At 36.6% G+C, this 16,047-nt stretch overlaps 1 protein-coding gene across 1 annotated transcript; it reads right to left on the bottom strand.

Moving 5' to 3' along the window:
- Nucleotides 1-596: 596 nt before the first annotated feature.
- On the bottom strand, nt 597-1,049 carry LOC127137459 (U11/U12 small nuclear ribonucleoprotein 31 kDa protein-like). The gene has a single exon (XM_051063917.1). The coding sequence runs from the start codon at nt 1,047-1,049 to the stop codon at nt 597-599; it is 453 nt and encodes a 150-aa protein (XP_050919874.1).
- Nucleotides 1,050-16,047: the final 14,998 nt, after the last annotated feature.

Genomic DNA, 16,047 nt, shown 5'->3' on the forward strand with positions numbered 1-16,047 from the left:
CTTTTCAAGATCTCAACAACCACATCAAATCCAGCTATATCTGACTACAATATTCTACATATCAAATATCATAACATAACCACCACAACTGTAATTAAAAACCTTACTTATATGATAACAAGATGTGCATAAAGTAAACCAGGGTGTTACAATTTGATTACATTACATGTTTTAACTGAACCAAAATAAAAAACATAACGAACAGGCTTTTCCTTTCTGTTTTACAGGTAAACCGAATGCTAAATTAAGCCGATAAATAAGAGACTCGTCTGTCATCATTCATTAACTATGAAAATATGGAATACACAAAAATGCTCATCACCAATTCACTGCAACTATCACTAATTACTACCACAATAACTAATAACTAACATGTGCTTGTGATCAAAACCATAAACACATCCAACCAAGCCAACAACATATAAACAATTTCATCAATTACACCATATCTTGATAAAAACAAAAAATTGCCATTTAGATCTATGAAACACTGGCACATATATAGACACGACACACAGGACTAGTTGAATAATACGGTAATGCGGAAAACCAAACACACACCTTCAATCTGAAGTGTCAATGCTACATAGTCATGATCAATCATCATCATCATCATCACTCTCATCACTGAAATACCCAGCTTTCTTCCCTTTCTTCTTCGTCTTGTTGTTGTCCAATCCCTCATCATCATTTCTGTTTCTCCCCAGCAACCTTTCACCCGCTTCATCATCCACAACAGAAGCCCAATTATCGTCAAACTGCTCCGCAGCAATCTGACCACCCTCCTCCTCCTCCTCATCACCTTCCTCCTCCCCATCCCTATCCCTAAGCCCACTAAATCCCCGTCGCGGCTTCTTAGGCTGAGGTCGTGGCCTCGGCCCCAACTGATTCTTAGGCCACTCATACGACAAATGACCATGCCCCCCACACTCATAACACAAAGCAGTCTCAGTATTGTACACGCGCTTCCGAATAAACTCCGGAGCACGTCCATTATCAGCAGCAATAGAAGCAGTTAGAGTCCTTCCATTGAGAATCTTCTTATTCATCTCCGCCACGGCGCGTGTGACGGTCTTTGAGAACGGTTACACAAGCGATGCGGCCGAAAGTAGAGAAGAGCGTATGGAGATCGGAGTTTGTTAGGGAGTAATCTAGATTAGAAACGTATAACGTCGATTTTGATGGTGCTAAGGGTTCACTTGTTCCTCCTATTGATGATCCTTTGTTGTTCGGTTTTGATTGGGGTTGATTACTGGATGTGGTGTCGGTGGTGGTGTTGGGGGTTGAGGACGAAGCGCAGTAGCGGTAGTAGAAAACGTCGTCGTCTTCATCGCTGTCGCTGTGTTTTCATTTCTGTTTCTTCTTGCTTGACATTTTTTTCGGTTCAGGTTATTTGTTTCCGGCAACGGCGTTCGGTTTCCGGCAACGGAAGTAGTTCTCCGATGCTTCTTTAATCTATAGAGGAAATCTGAGAGTGGATAGATTCTATAATGCGTTTGAGAAACCCTAGAGAAGTGAAGCGAAACTCCATGCGAATCTGGACATGGATCCGGATATTTTGGATTGGTTTTATATATGGTTTTATCCATTCTTATTTTTTTATAAGCAGTACTATCCATATGTAAATGGACAACTTGGTCACCGCCAGAGTACTTGTAAAGATAGCATAAAACTAAAAATTATTATGTTTTAATATTTTTTTATTTAATTGGTCAGCCACCCATCTGCATATATAAATTTTAATAATTTTTTGTTAGTATGATGCTAGATTTTTTAAGACAAAAATTTCTAGTTCGTTAGATATACAATTTTATTATATTATTTTAGATTATATTTTAATATCTTAAGATAAATAAAGTTATTGAAATTTAGCAAAAATAGAATATAGTGAAATAGAAATTTTATTACTTTATTATTTGAATAATTAGCGATAAAAACAAAGTAAGTTTTTGATTCTGCTCATATAAAAGAGAAACAATATTGATGGAAAGTGATGAAAATTTTCATTCTGCTCATATTAAAGGGAACAATACTCGTAGAAAGTGATCAATACTAGTAGAAAGTGATGTAATTTTTTATTCCTCATATCTAAGGGAAACAATGCTAATGAAAAGTGATGAAATGAAATAAAATAGAATAATAAAATTTTATTATACTGGATCTGATTTTAATTAACTCAAACAATGTAATCTTATTCTATTTCATCTCATTTCACTTCATATCATCTCAATGCATCAATTTAAGCAAAACCTTAGTCTAATAACTTCAGTTTCACAACATTTAAAAACTCTTATGTAGAATTTGTCCAGAATTGGAGAGGACTCATCTCTTACTAGAAACTCAACATATAATTTGTTTTCAAAAGTAATGCTTTATTTATACGCTTAGATTATGTTTGGACATCTTAAAATGAAGATATAAGAATAAAAATGAACATAGTGAATCAACAAAATTAGAAGTACATACGATTAAAATGCATCAAAATCGATGACATCTTTTTAAATTTATTGAACTTTTCGCATTAGACTTTTTTCTATTGTATTATTTTTCAACATCATTTAATTTCTAGAACTCATGCATCCTATCCAAAAAAGCAAAGTTCTCACTCAGATGTTTCTTCCTTAAGACGTTCTCTCCATTCTACGAATGTTGGTGGTAGAGGACACCCTCGTTTCAAATAAGCTTGTATAAAATGCATCTTAGTAGCAATCTGTCTAATCAAGACAACCCGACCATTTAAATTATTTGGAGGGCAACTTAGCAGAGGGAAAACGATTTACGAAAAACTATGTCTTGTAAACTAAACTAAAACTCAGTCATATACATTTGATATAAGATGACTCATTTCAGAAAAATTCATCCACTTTATTGTCGTTGTGGGGACACCAATTTTACTAAGAATCAAAGGATTTTGAATAGCTTGTATTTGTGCATTAGTCATATAGAGTCGCATGTAATTGTCGCACCCCAAAAAAAGATGATAATGCGATCCCTCGCGATAGGACGCGGAAAAAAAATGTTGTTCAAAACAGAGTCGCCACCGAACTTTATTTATTCCAATGAAGGAATAGGAAAATATCGAGAAAACCTTTAGAAATAAGATTAATGGTCGTCACAACCATATTCGGGTTCGGGAGTCGATTACGCAAGGGGAAGGTATTAGCACCCCTCACGTCCGTTGTACTCAACGGGAACCTTTGAGTCTGATTTTGCTATTTGACTGTTAATTGACTATTTATCTGCTTGCTTCGAGTAATTAGAATTGATGATAGATGTGGATGAAGACCTCAGGATGGGGGAAATGGGAGGTTTTTTATTAGTGTGCTCGCGAAGATACAGATTTCTCCTGCCTACGTATCCTTATGGTGCAATAAGGAAATCAGAGCATTCGTAGTTCGGGCTACTACGAATATTGGTTGTGTTTTGTTTTGATGAACGACTGTATAGGTCGGCGTTCTAACGGCAAAACACTGGCTTGTCTACTCTCGGTGGAGGCTCTAGTGTAACACCCCGATAAAAATATGATAATTATTTAATTTAAGTTAATAATATATTTATTGATTTAATTAAATAATTGGAATATTATTGGATTATTATTATTGGAATATAAAGTTGGAATGTATATAAAGAGTTCCATTTGGTAAAGAGGGCTTTCACGTGAAAAACAGAAAAGCGACTGAAAGTGGAGAAAGGGCGAGAGGAAGAGCAAGAGAACAAAGGTTGAAGAAGGGAAGAGCTTGAGGCTAAAAGATTCTCCGGATTAACTCAGGTAAGGGGGGTTTATCGTCGTTTAATGAGTATTATGGGTTAACATGTAATGGGTAGTGATAAGCCGTTGAATCGACCCTAATTGGGATGATGAGTGCTGAAAAATTGTGATGAATAAGTTATGTTAAACCTGTAATTGAATCTATAATTGAGTGAGTCGTAATTTGCTGAACGCGTAGCTTTTTACGGAATCGAAATCGGAGGTCCGGAGGTCCTCCGACGGAGAAAAATGCGGGGAATTCTGCATTCTGTTCGTGTTAGCGCAGGAACAGCTTTCTGTCTTGCGTTAACCGGTTAACCCAGGGTGTTAACCGGCTAACACTGTTATGAATTGTGAAAAATTGCTGTTTTTCTTGCGTTAACCGGTTAACCCAGGGTGTTAACTGGTTAACACTGTTAAAATGTGCCAGGAAGCGTGTTTTGTGTTGCGTTAACCGGTTAACCCAGGGTGTTAACCGGTTAACACTGTTTGAAATATGAAAAAGTGATATTTAATTGTTGTGTACAATTGAAGATTGGCCTATATTGGTGTATGATATAGGAGGGATCATTTTCCAGTTGTTTTGAATTGCATAGGTATTAGTAGAGTGTGCTAATACTGTGATTTATTATTTGGCATGACATGATGTGATTCTGTGATTAATATGCTGATGATGTATGATGGTATGCATAATGCTGTGAATATATCTATTATGTATGCAATTGTGGATGGACTGTTTATGGCTTAGAGTGTGAGCATATGTCCATTGTGGTTTGTTGTTGCTGATTGTATGCTAGTTGATTTAGCGTGCATATTATGGCCTTTATGGTGGTAGCTAATTCCCATGGTGAGGAATTAGTGAGTGAGTTATGGTGGATTGTTGTTGATGTTTGCATGCTAGGTGATTAGCGCGCATAGCATAGCCCTTGGGGTGGTAGCTAATTCCCATGGTGAGGAATTAGTGAGTGAGTCACTAGGTCTCAAATGAGTGGGACTAGTGAGTTTGGTAGCCGTATCTGGATTTGATCGGTGAGGTTGAACTATGTGTTCACGAATAGTCGGTACCGCATGCATGGAGTCTCATTGCATAATGTATGTATGGCGTATAATATGAATGGATGTATTCCAATATTATACGTGTGTTTTGTGGTTGTGTTGAGTATGAGTATGAGTATGAGTATGAGTATGAGTTGATGTTGCCGTTGCTGAATGTGTGATATGATTAGGGTGATGAAATGTGTTAATTTACTTAACATTACATGATATTTTATAACTCACCCTTACAACTATGTTTCAGGTAACGAGCAGTGATTGAGTAGAAGCTAGTGCTTGGAGTCTAGTGTAGTTCCTTAGTGGGTCATGCTCTGGTAGATGTAACATCGGGACGGGGTGTTTTTACCTTGTTTCATTTGTTGGTTGTTGAACAGTTTTACATGTAATGTGTTACATGGTTTGCATACTGTTAGATTTTCTATCCGCTGCGAATTGTGCAATGTCTTATTTTGATTATTAAATGAGCATGACAAGCTATTTTGATGAATGGTGTGAAGTGTCAAGTGTGACACCCTTAATTGCATATTTACTCTGATTTATATTTTGTTGTTTTTAATTAAATATTTGGGGTATTTTAGAAGGGTGTTACATCTAGCACTGGTTTGTTGTGCGCATTAGAAAGGATTGACAGTGTTCTTTTTGAAAGGGTTTTGGTCACGCGGGGGTGGCGGGTTGAATTGACGTGTTTGGATTTGATTGGTTTCTATCGCTCGAGGGCGAGAAGTTAGGTTTGATTTGTTGATGATTTGAGGAACGAAGAAAGATTGAGCAATATGGTGTACACCAATTGTTCAATTCTTTCGAGGAATAATAAGGCGTGCGCCTTCTATTCCCTTTTCGTTCGAATTGTTTTGAAAGATTGTTTGTGGATGTTGAATACGCACGGTAGTGAGGCGTACGCCTCCTACTTGCTTATTCAAAGAATAACGAGGCGTACGCCACCTATTCCCTTATCCAAGTTTATTTAACGTGTTTTAGTCGGAAGTCGATAATTTCTGCAATATGGCGTACGCCAATTATCCAAATAATCGAGAGACGGTGAGGCGTACGCCTCCCATCTTTTATCACCCGAGGTTTAAATTGTAAAAAGATATGTGTAGATATTGTATTCGATTTATGAAGATAGCTTGAATTTTGGGTTGGTAGGTTTGGATTTGTCGATGATTTGAGCAAGGTGGCGTACGCCAATTATTCAAATAATCAAGGAGTGGTGAGGCGTACGCCTCCCATTCTCTATTGAAGTTGAATAGTTTATTTTGTAAAATTGGGTTTGATATAAGAGGTGATTTGAGTTTATTCGATTGTGTTTTAAGTTTGATGACAAAAACTCGAGCAATGTGGCGTACGCCAATTATTCGAATAATCGAAAGATAGTGAGGCGTACGCCTCCTATCCTCTTAATTATGATAAATTTAGAATTAAATGTTTTAGAATTTGTAGTTGATTTGGAAAATGATTTGAATATGATGGTTGAAGTTTAGAAATAATTTGAATTTAGAACCTATGTTTGATTTGAAAAATTGATTTGAAATTGTATGATTATTAGGGTTTTAATTGAAATTTAGAACCTAAGATCCGAGCAATATGGCGTACGCCAATTATTCGAATAATCGAGAGATAATGAAGCGGATGCTCACTATTCTCCTTTTCATTCAAAGATTAATTATTAAAAATAAAACTTTTAGAATTTATAATTAATTGGTGGAGTGATTTTAATTTTATGGAGTTTTAGGGTTTTAAATGAATGACGAAAATCCGAGCAATATGGCGTACGCCAATTGTTCGAATAGTCGAGAGATAGTGAAGCGGAGGCTTACTATTCTCCTTTTCATTCAAAATTAAATTAAATAATTTTTAAGAGAATACTATTTAAATACGGTGAATTTGAATTTATTTAGAATTAATATACTTTTGGGAAAGACTATTTGGTATTGGACCAACGTCAAACTTATTTATTAGAAAATAAAGTAAATTATTTGTTGACGTTAACCATTAATCCACCATTTAACTAATTATAATATTATAACAAGATAAAAAGAAGAGTTGAAAATAGTAATCGAAACCGAACTAATAAATATTTCTAATATTAGTGTTATCTTAATTTTAATTAAAACAATCAAGAATAACTCATAAACCAAGTAGACCAAATTGGAATGTTTGGGAAATAAATAAAAAGTTAGGCCCTAAACATTGGATCAAAGAAGGACCAAGGGACTTAAAGTAGTGTTATTTTCGGGATGGGCCATAAGGCCCAAAATCCTCTCCTACTCAGCCAAGTGGTACCGCCGAGAAGAGAAAAGGTTGGCCTCGGTTTACCTACCGCCACGCGCATCATTGTTCATTGATAACATCAAAAAGATTTTGGGAACATAATCTGACAGCACCCAAGTATCTATCATCAATAACATTAATTTACTCTTAATAATATTTTAAAAGAAGAAACAATCACCCCATAAAGCAAAGAAATAAATCAAAATAATTTTGTCTCTCTCTCTTAAAACGACTCTTCATTCTTTCTGGAAAATATCCTCTCCCTATTAAATCGTGTGCATGGTCCCAATCCAAAACTGCAGAGAGAGAAAAAAAATTTGAAAGGAAACCGATGAACACCCTTCGGTGTTCATCCTCAACAAACCAGGACTCGAACATGAAGTTCAAAACTTCCAACGTGACAAACGACCACAATCCCCTCAAACCTCCAAATCCTCGACGGGATCTAGAAAACAGTAGCGAATCGGAACCTTAAAGGAAAACCTAATCTTAGCTTCTAACCCGTTTTCTATATCACAATCAACAGCAGAAATTAACGAGTCAAAATACAAGGTCAAAGCACTTTAAAGCAAAATAAAAGGGAAAGATTCCGCCGGAGCATCGTAGCCCCGACGAAGACCTGACGGCCATGATTACCTTCGGTGAGTATGTATGACGTTGTCCCTCTTCTTTTGCTTGTTGTTTCAAGTTTCTTCCTTTTCTTTCTATCCTTCTGTATCCACTCCTTGTTTTCTGTCTGATTCTGACTTTCTCCTCTAATTGATTGTCATTTCCTTTTGCACGCGATTGAAGGGGTCAAGCTCTTCAAACCCTGATTTTCAGTGTGAAAATCAGAGTTGAAATACAGAGTTTTAGCGGAGCTTTTCGGTGTAAGGTTCGTTTGGGATTTCAGCAGAGTGACGGTATTTTTCTTCTCTCCTTTTTCAATCGATTAGCTTTCCTTTTTATAGAGTGAAATGAGCTCCCCAAAATCGTGTGTGGATCCTTGGCAGATGGTGCAAAAAGGAATCATTCCGTTAGCATCAAATCTTTCTTTAGATTTTGGTGGGGACCAATGTAAATGTGGTAGGAAACGGATTTGATTGTGGTCCCAAAAAATCTCCAAATGCGTGGCCGTCTTCACTGAATCTCCCATCTAGTTTTTACTGCGGTGAAACCTTCAACAATTGAGGTAAGGAAATTGGTATTTACTGGCATATATTTTAACCTTAATTGATGACTTCTCAACTTCGATTCACAACACTTCTTCCGTTTTTGCTGATGTGAGGACTTAATACATTTAGGTATGAATTGCTGCTCAAGTATTTTCGAATCCTGTGAATCTTTGCCTTTGGTTTATCATAACAATTGTGTGCTTACAAGTCTTATGACCATTAAATTGATGCCATGTTTGATACTTGGTTTGGTATTTGGTAGGTGATCTGAATGATATTCAGGATGCTTGATGATACTTGTATGGATGTTAACCTTGTTAATGGCTGAGCTTGGATTGCTAGTCTGCTGTGTTTTACATGGTGGTAGTCATGATTGCTCCTGTGATTCTATTACCATGAGGTTAGTCATATGCTGAAAACCTGTTAACTTGGAATGTGATGTTGTTAGCTATTGTGTTAGAAGTTTGAATGAAATTTTGCTATGGTAATGATTATTTTTGTTTTGGATACTTTGCTTGTGCAGTTTTTAGATCGTATATTTGATCAAGGTTAGATGGTTTGGTAACAGGTTTCTTCTTGTCATGGTTCAGCATCTGTCATGGTTCTCTGATAATAGGTTCTATTGTAACAGGTTTTTTTTTGAAGCATACCCTGGCACTGTTTTGGTTTGGAGCATTATGGCGTTTAAACCAATCCCGTCTTTAATTGATGATTCATAATGCACTGGTCCTGCCGCTATAGCTAAACCTCATGTCCCAAAAAGGTGAATCTTTAAATGTATCCTCATTTCCAAGTGTAGGCTAAGAGATACTCTCAACTGTGTTTAGCATGTTAGTTTTCTCGATTGTTTAACATCTCTGCTACCGACCAAATCCCTATCCAGTTATTAACATCAACATTCTGGAACTGAATCATCTGTCTTGGAGTTGTTAACCATCCTGCCATTGAAGGACAATCATGTTGCCAAGGTCTGCAACATGGCCTGCTGTGGGAGGAATACTCTGAACTTGCGTCTGTAGCCGTTTTTTGTTTTTTGGGTGTGACGGCTTGTTTTTGCTGTTTTGCCGTTCGGCAGCTTGTGACAGTTTTTCTTCTTTTGATCATAATCTCTTTGGGAAAATCCTTACTCATTGTTTCTTTGAATCCTGCAGGTTTCACTCATGATACCAAGTTTACTGCTTCTGGAAGTGTTTTGGTGAAGAGAGTGCATGGAGTTGTCGTGGTCAACTGTCATGATGTTTTAAGCTTATATACTTTTTTATTGTAATGTCCTCAAGTCTTTAGATCATAGGCCATGGCTGTGTGTAAATCATGAGGTCTACCAATATAACTGTAAACTATGCCCCTTACAAAATTTATTCTCAGAAGGATCGTGCCCATATGGAAAAAGAATGGTTTTGTACATCTAAATTTGTATTTTTTGATCAAAAGTAACATTATTATGAAGTCCATAGAAAACTGTTTCATTTTCTTTCTTATAGGAATTAAAAGACATTGAATCTAAATCCTCAGGAAATTTTCTCAAGTCAGGACCAGGAAATGCAAATCCTAGGCCATCCGTTAAATAGCTCTTTAGACGTGGCCCGAGATGAGTAGAAAAAAATGCTCATTTAATAAGAATTCTCGCCATGAGACGTGATGGACCATAATAATGCACCAATCTTGTAGGTCGGCCAAAAGGACTTGTTGATATGCATCTTAATCCAGTGATCCACTTAATAAACAAAAGCTTGTTTGTGATTATTCTAATCAGTTGATTATAGTGGATTAAATCTGTGTGTATAAGGTGAAATCACTTTGGAGGGTGGACTATAGTAGCTTTGAGTTTCAAGCGAACGATAATAAAATACTTGTGTTTTTATCTCTTTGTTATTAACTTTTAAGTGGTGTTCTTGAGTTGGTAAAAAACTTTTGTTTTATAAAACTCAATTCAAACCCCCTTTCTTATGTTTTTCACACCTTCGGGGTTTGTTTTAATTCTGACGGGGCTACCACTAGCAGATTGCTTACTAAGTGTGGGGGTGTTTTTCGTGACAGTCAAGAAAGATAACTTTGTGGCTTTCATAAGACTATTGGTGATTGCAATAGTCTTGCTACAGAATTCTGGGGTGTCCTTATGGGTTTGGAGCTTGCTTGGAAGAGAGATTTCAAGAACCTTATTGTTCAAGATGGCAAAAAGACAGTAGCAGATGCTCTCCAAGGGTCGCCTTTGAAGTCTAAACAAGGTTCGACTTTGGCTAGGCATATTCTTCTTCTCCTTCAGCATTTTAAAGAAGTGCATTCATTCACATTTTTAGAAAAACTATTAAGTGTGCTGATTTTTTAACCAAACTAGATTTGTCCAGTTTTGATGGTTGTATCTGATTCGATGATAATTTTTTTAGTAACGGTTCAAATGTCTATGAGACATGCTGCCTAATGTCTCCTCATTTTAGACCTTTGATCCTCCCATTTTACTAATAAATAAATATATATTTGATTAAACAAACTTAAAAAATTATTATTTTTATTATATGAGTTAAATAGTTTAAGTTTCAAATTCTGAAACGTCCCAAAAAAAAACTATTTACTTACATTCTGAATTTAAAAGAATATACATTTCAAATTCTGAGTTGTCACCAAAAAAAATTCTATCAATGAAAGCCCTAATCGTCACCAAAAATATATATTATATTTTATATTTCAAAGAATTTAAATTTCAAATTCTGAATTTATTACCATCAATTACATCTAAAATTATTAGATTACTTTTCACAATATAAATTCATAATTTAAAAAACAAATACTTTTAAAATTACTGACTTAAATTTATTTATTTATCTTCTATTTTGCTAAAATTATATTTTTTTACTCTCCAATTTTTAAAACTAATATTTTGGTTCGCTATTGAACAACGCTGCATTATTTTTAGTTTTCAAAACTTTACTTTCATTAGAGAGGTACTTCATTTCAAAATTATTTTACCAAACAAAATTTATCTCAAAATAAACATCATTTTACTTTTTCAATATCAATTTCTTTCAGAATGCCATTAAATAATTAAAACTTCTTTCAAGTCATTATTCTCCTATACATTTATGACAATTTATAAAAACCTTAAACTATTCTTATTTTAGGATGGAATGAGTAAGCAATCAATAGACATTTATGAACTAATAAAATATATCATTGTTTTTATAATTAATTTTATTTTTTATTTTATTTGTATTAAAATATTACAAATATATTAAAACAAACTTTTAGAATTTTTTTTCAAAATAACCATTATTTTCAAAAATAATTCCAAAATAACCAATTATTCAAAAATATTACCAAAATAATCAGGTTTGATAGAGGATGCGGCAGATGAATTGACGTACCCCCAATGCATGAAGAGGAGGCGCCAATAGCATTGACGCATGCATTAGACTCCTCGTGAGGAGGCGCCAATGCTAGTGGCGCCTACATTGGGCCTCATGAGGAGGCGCCAATGTTAGTGGCGCCTATGTATGTTTGATTGGTGTATGCGCCAATTCATCTGGCGCATACACCCCTGCTATTTTTTTTTAATTATTAATATTTAATTTTTATTATTTAATAAAAAAGAAATAGTAATGAAAAAAAATTCATTGATGATGTAATAATTGGTTACATTGGACTGACAATAAACTAATGACCCGTCCGATTATAACGTCCCCCTGTTCCACATCCCGGTGCGTTAGTTTATCTCCTAGGTCTTCCACGATTTTCTTGAGGTGTTTGGGGTCTTTGTGTGCTGACCTGATCGAGCGATGGTTGGTTGGAAGGTCCAACGGAAGTTCCAGCGGTATTTGATAGATGTGTCATCATTTGCTCCCAATATCCGGAGGGGCTCTGGCCAACGGCGCTTCCGTAATGGAGTTCGGTGCCCATGTCATCGTAGTTAGGGCGTTGTGGTTGAGTGAATTGGGGACGATATAGTTGCCCAAATTGGGTCATTGAGTCGTTTTGGAAACAAAGCAATGGTTTCTGGGGCGACTATAGTTAAACAATGGTTGGGTGTTATTGATGGGGGGCTACGATGAAGTGACCCATATGAATCATCTGGGCTATAGACAGTTGTGGTTGCGGGGTTTGATTCTTGGTTTTGTGTTTGAGTGAGAGGTATGAATGGATTGCGACGTTGGATGGTTGGTTGTTGGGTGGTTGGCATGAACGGGTTGCGATGTTGGGTGTTTGGTTGTTGTGTGTATGTGGTTGGTTGATGTTGTATGGTTGGTTGTTGGGTTTGGGTGGGTTCACATTGGTGTTGGGTGGTGAATTGTTGTGGGGCATACGATGACGAAGCATGTTGGCGTGGATCCATCAAATACCGCGGCTCAGATACAAATTGTTGAGTTGTTACCGATCTAAACCATGCCATATATTTTGTTGAGTCGGTCTTGCACCATGGATATCTGGTTCGTTCAAGATGTGTTGTCTTTGATTCCTCTATGGACGACACATGTCTTTTGCAAAGTCTCTCCAATCAGAATAATCCCATTGTGCATCAACCCTTTTTTGATGTCAATTCCCCAAACACGTGGGAGATTCTGGAATCTGTTGTAGCATTCAGAACTGCAGTTTGACCCGGTCACTCTGGTGCATTTCCACCATAGTGAATCGGATAACCGGTGTCTTCGTTGTCCAAACTGCAGCATCGTCATGGTTCACATCATGATCCAGACCCAGATATGGCCTCCAGACAAACTGTAAAACAATACGAAACGATTAGATGGAAAATAATTTGAGAAGTATTTTTAAATTAAAATATAGTTGGGTAGGATTATTACATCGTCATGTCCAATGTGGTCCAATAGATTTCGATAGACTACAATAGCGTGTTTCAGACACCTGTTGTAGTTCATTCCCCTTACTGACCACCTAAGATAAAAAAGAAGTGAAAAATATTATTTACTATTAATTATAATATAAAATATAATTAACTAAATGGTGAATGGTAAAGTGTTAGACTTACTTGGTTGCAAACGGGAACACGAATGGGCGCTCATTTATCGGGGCGAGCGACGACATTCTTGACCAACCCCAAGCTTGAAGCAAATACGCACATGAAAAAAAATATAGGTATTCTTTTTTGTAGTTCTATACATTGCACTATATAGATGGGCCAATACAGCTGAACCCTAACTATAAGTGTTTACCTTATTAATGTTGCGTAATAAAGGTAAATACATTATATTTACAAAATTACCTGTACTTTCTGGAAACAAAAAATTATCAAATAAAATCATAATATAACACCAAGCTTTTATTATTTTCTCATACTCGGTTGAATCGTCGGGAATTACTATACTGGCATAATATTGTTTAAGGTATTTTAAACTTATACCTTGCCCCCTTGCTTGACCGGACGTGTCTCCCTCAGTTTCGTCGTCTAGCAAATGGGCACCCAATAATTCATTGCAGATATTGTTGTCTTGGTTAACTCGATCATTCACTGCCTTTCCATCTATACGGAGACCCAACAACATGTACACGTCCTCAAGTGTGACGGTACACTCACCAATCGGAAGGTGAAATGTGTGGGTCTCGGGTCTCCACCTCTCCAACAAAGTTAGAATGAACTTGTAGTCCACCGAGTACGAAACAATGTTGAGTAGATTTCCAAATCCACATCCTCTAATATATGGTTCTATTAAAGGATCGTGGGGTACATATTCATGTACACGACATCTAAACCGCTTCGGATCCTAATAATAAAAAAGTAAGAAAATGCAATTAGAAGAAGAAATACATAATCAACAAGCACAACTCTATAAGAAGTAAGAAAAACATAGATAACAAAGGTATAAGACTAAAAATAGAAAAAGTAAAAAGAGAGAGATGACATACAAATGCCGATATATTCTCGAGCGTGCCTCTATGTTCATCGCCCATAGTCAACAAAGACATGATTTGATTTTGCAAAGCTTGAGTGTGGTAGAGGAAACAAGTGTGGTAGAAGAATATAATTGAGTATTGATGAAGATGATTTGATATTGTTGATATGAGAGGCTATTTATAGATGAATGAGTGAGTAGGTTTGCAACCTAAGATGAATGTGATTGGTTGCATGGAATGGCAAGAGAAGACAAGGGAATGACAAACTTCAGAAAGCATGTGAGAGATAGCATGTGAGGAATCTCTTCTAGGCGCATGTGAAGAATCAACATGTAAGGGAAGATGCGCCATTCCTCTTGGCGCCTACATGTGATTCTTCACATGCAAGGAAGAGGCTCCCTTCCTCTTGGCGCCTTAGTGTAGGGCAATGGGAAGGGGCGCCCTTCCTAGTGGCGCATAAGACCAATTTTTGTGAAGAGGCACCCATCCTTTTGGCGCCCCAGTTACTTTATGGCGCCTAGGGAATGGGCGCCTAGGTGGGAATCTCAGGGCTCAGGCGCATGTGTGTTCTTGTCACTCTTTTCTCTGCATGGTTGATTCTTTCTACTACATGCATGGTCAAGTTTGTACAAACAATGACCAAGTTATCAATGCAACGACCAAGTTAGCAATGAAACATTATTTATGTTGTGTGGATGAACAACTTAGCAATGCATTCAATTCCCTTAAAGATATCTACATATTTAATATTTCAACAAAATGTCTTCCACACAACATTACATGATCAGTGCCCATGTCGAAGGTGAAATATTTGATCATCAGTTGTTCGGTTTTTGTTTTCGAAACACAGAGGTAACTCGGTTTACAATAAATCGACGATCAAATTTTTCACATCTGAAACAAAGAATAGAAAAGAAATTGCAATGCAGTAATGTGGGCCAAATCATCTATAAAAATCCGGTTTGGTTTGTAGAAAACCAGGTTAAATTTTATCAGAAGAAGATTCGAGATGATGATGATATTCAGCATATGTTTGTCAGTCACGAACAATCTGGTTACAACGATATAGAGTTGTATATATTACCACATCAACAACAGGTGTCTCTGTACATTGATCAGTCACAAGTGTTTTGTGAGACTGATGACGAACAAGCTGAGGTGAATGTTCTAGATGACAAAGAAGAAGAATCTGAGATCATGGTTGATTCGATGGTGAACGCTGAAGAGGAAGAGGAGCCAATACCAACAAGTTATGTATACTGCCCACCCCAACAGATGACAAGGTTAAATTTGGGTTCAGATGAACCTTTAGCAGATGTATGGTACAATCCTTACGTGCAGATGCAAGGATCTTTGAAACAAGGAGACACATTTCGCACAAAAGAGGAATGTGTAAGAGCCATTAAGAAATTCCACATGCAACTATCAGCTGATTTCAGAGTTGACAGAACTGACGCATCGAGGTATAAAGTTTATTGTCCGAATGAGCACTGCCTTTTTATGTTGTCAGCTTCGTACCGGAAGAGGAGCGAGTCTTGGGAGATTGGATCAATGGGTCCAGATCACACATGCATGCTGACAAACCCAATCCAGGATCATCGTAAATTAAGCTCTCAGCTAATATGTGATGAAATATTATCTGTTATTAGCGACAATCCATCATTAAAGGTGAGTACAATAATCTCGCATATTAGGGCAGAGTACGAGTACACTCCATCATATAGGAAGGCATGGATAGCTAGGACAAAATCTATTGAAAAAGTGTTTGGCAATTGGGAGGAGTCTTACAAACAACTTCCAAAATACTTGTTGGCTCTAAAACAATATGCTCCCGGAACAATTGTCAAGCTGGAAACAAATTGTCCGCCTATACACCAGATGGTACGTGTGCTGTTGGAAATAAAATATTTCACCGTCTATTCTGGGTGTATCAACCAGGTATCATAGGTTTTTCTTTCTGTAAACCAATTATACAAACTGATG

This window comes from Lathyrus oleraceus, chromosome 4 (assembly GCF_024323335.1).
Source record: "Lathyrus oleraceus cultivar Zhongwan6 chromosome 4, CAAS_Psat_ZW6_1.0, whole genome shotgun sequence".
Taxonomy (NCBI): Eukaryota; Viridiplantae; Streptophyta; class Magnoliopsida; order Fabales; family Fabaceae; genus Lathyrus; species Lathyrus oleraceus.

Coding starts and splice junctions, on each gene's coding strand:
- LOC127137459 (XM_051063917.1), bottom strand. CDS start 1,049: ATGAATAAGAAGATTCTCAATGGAAGGACTCTAACTGCTTCTATTGCT.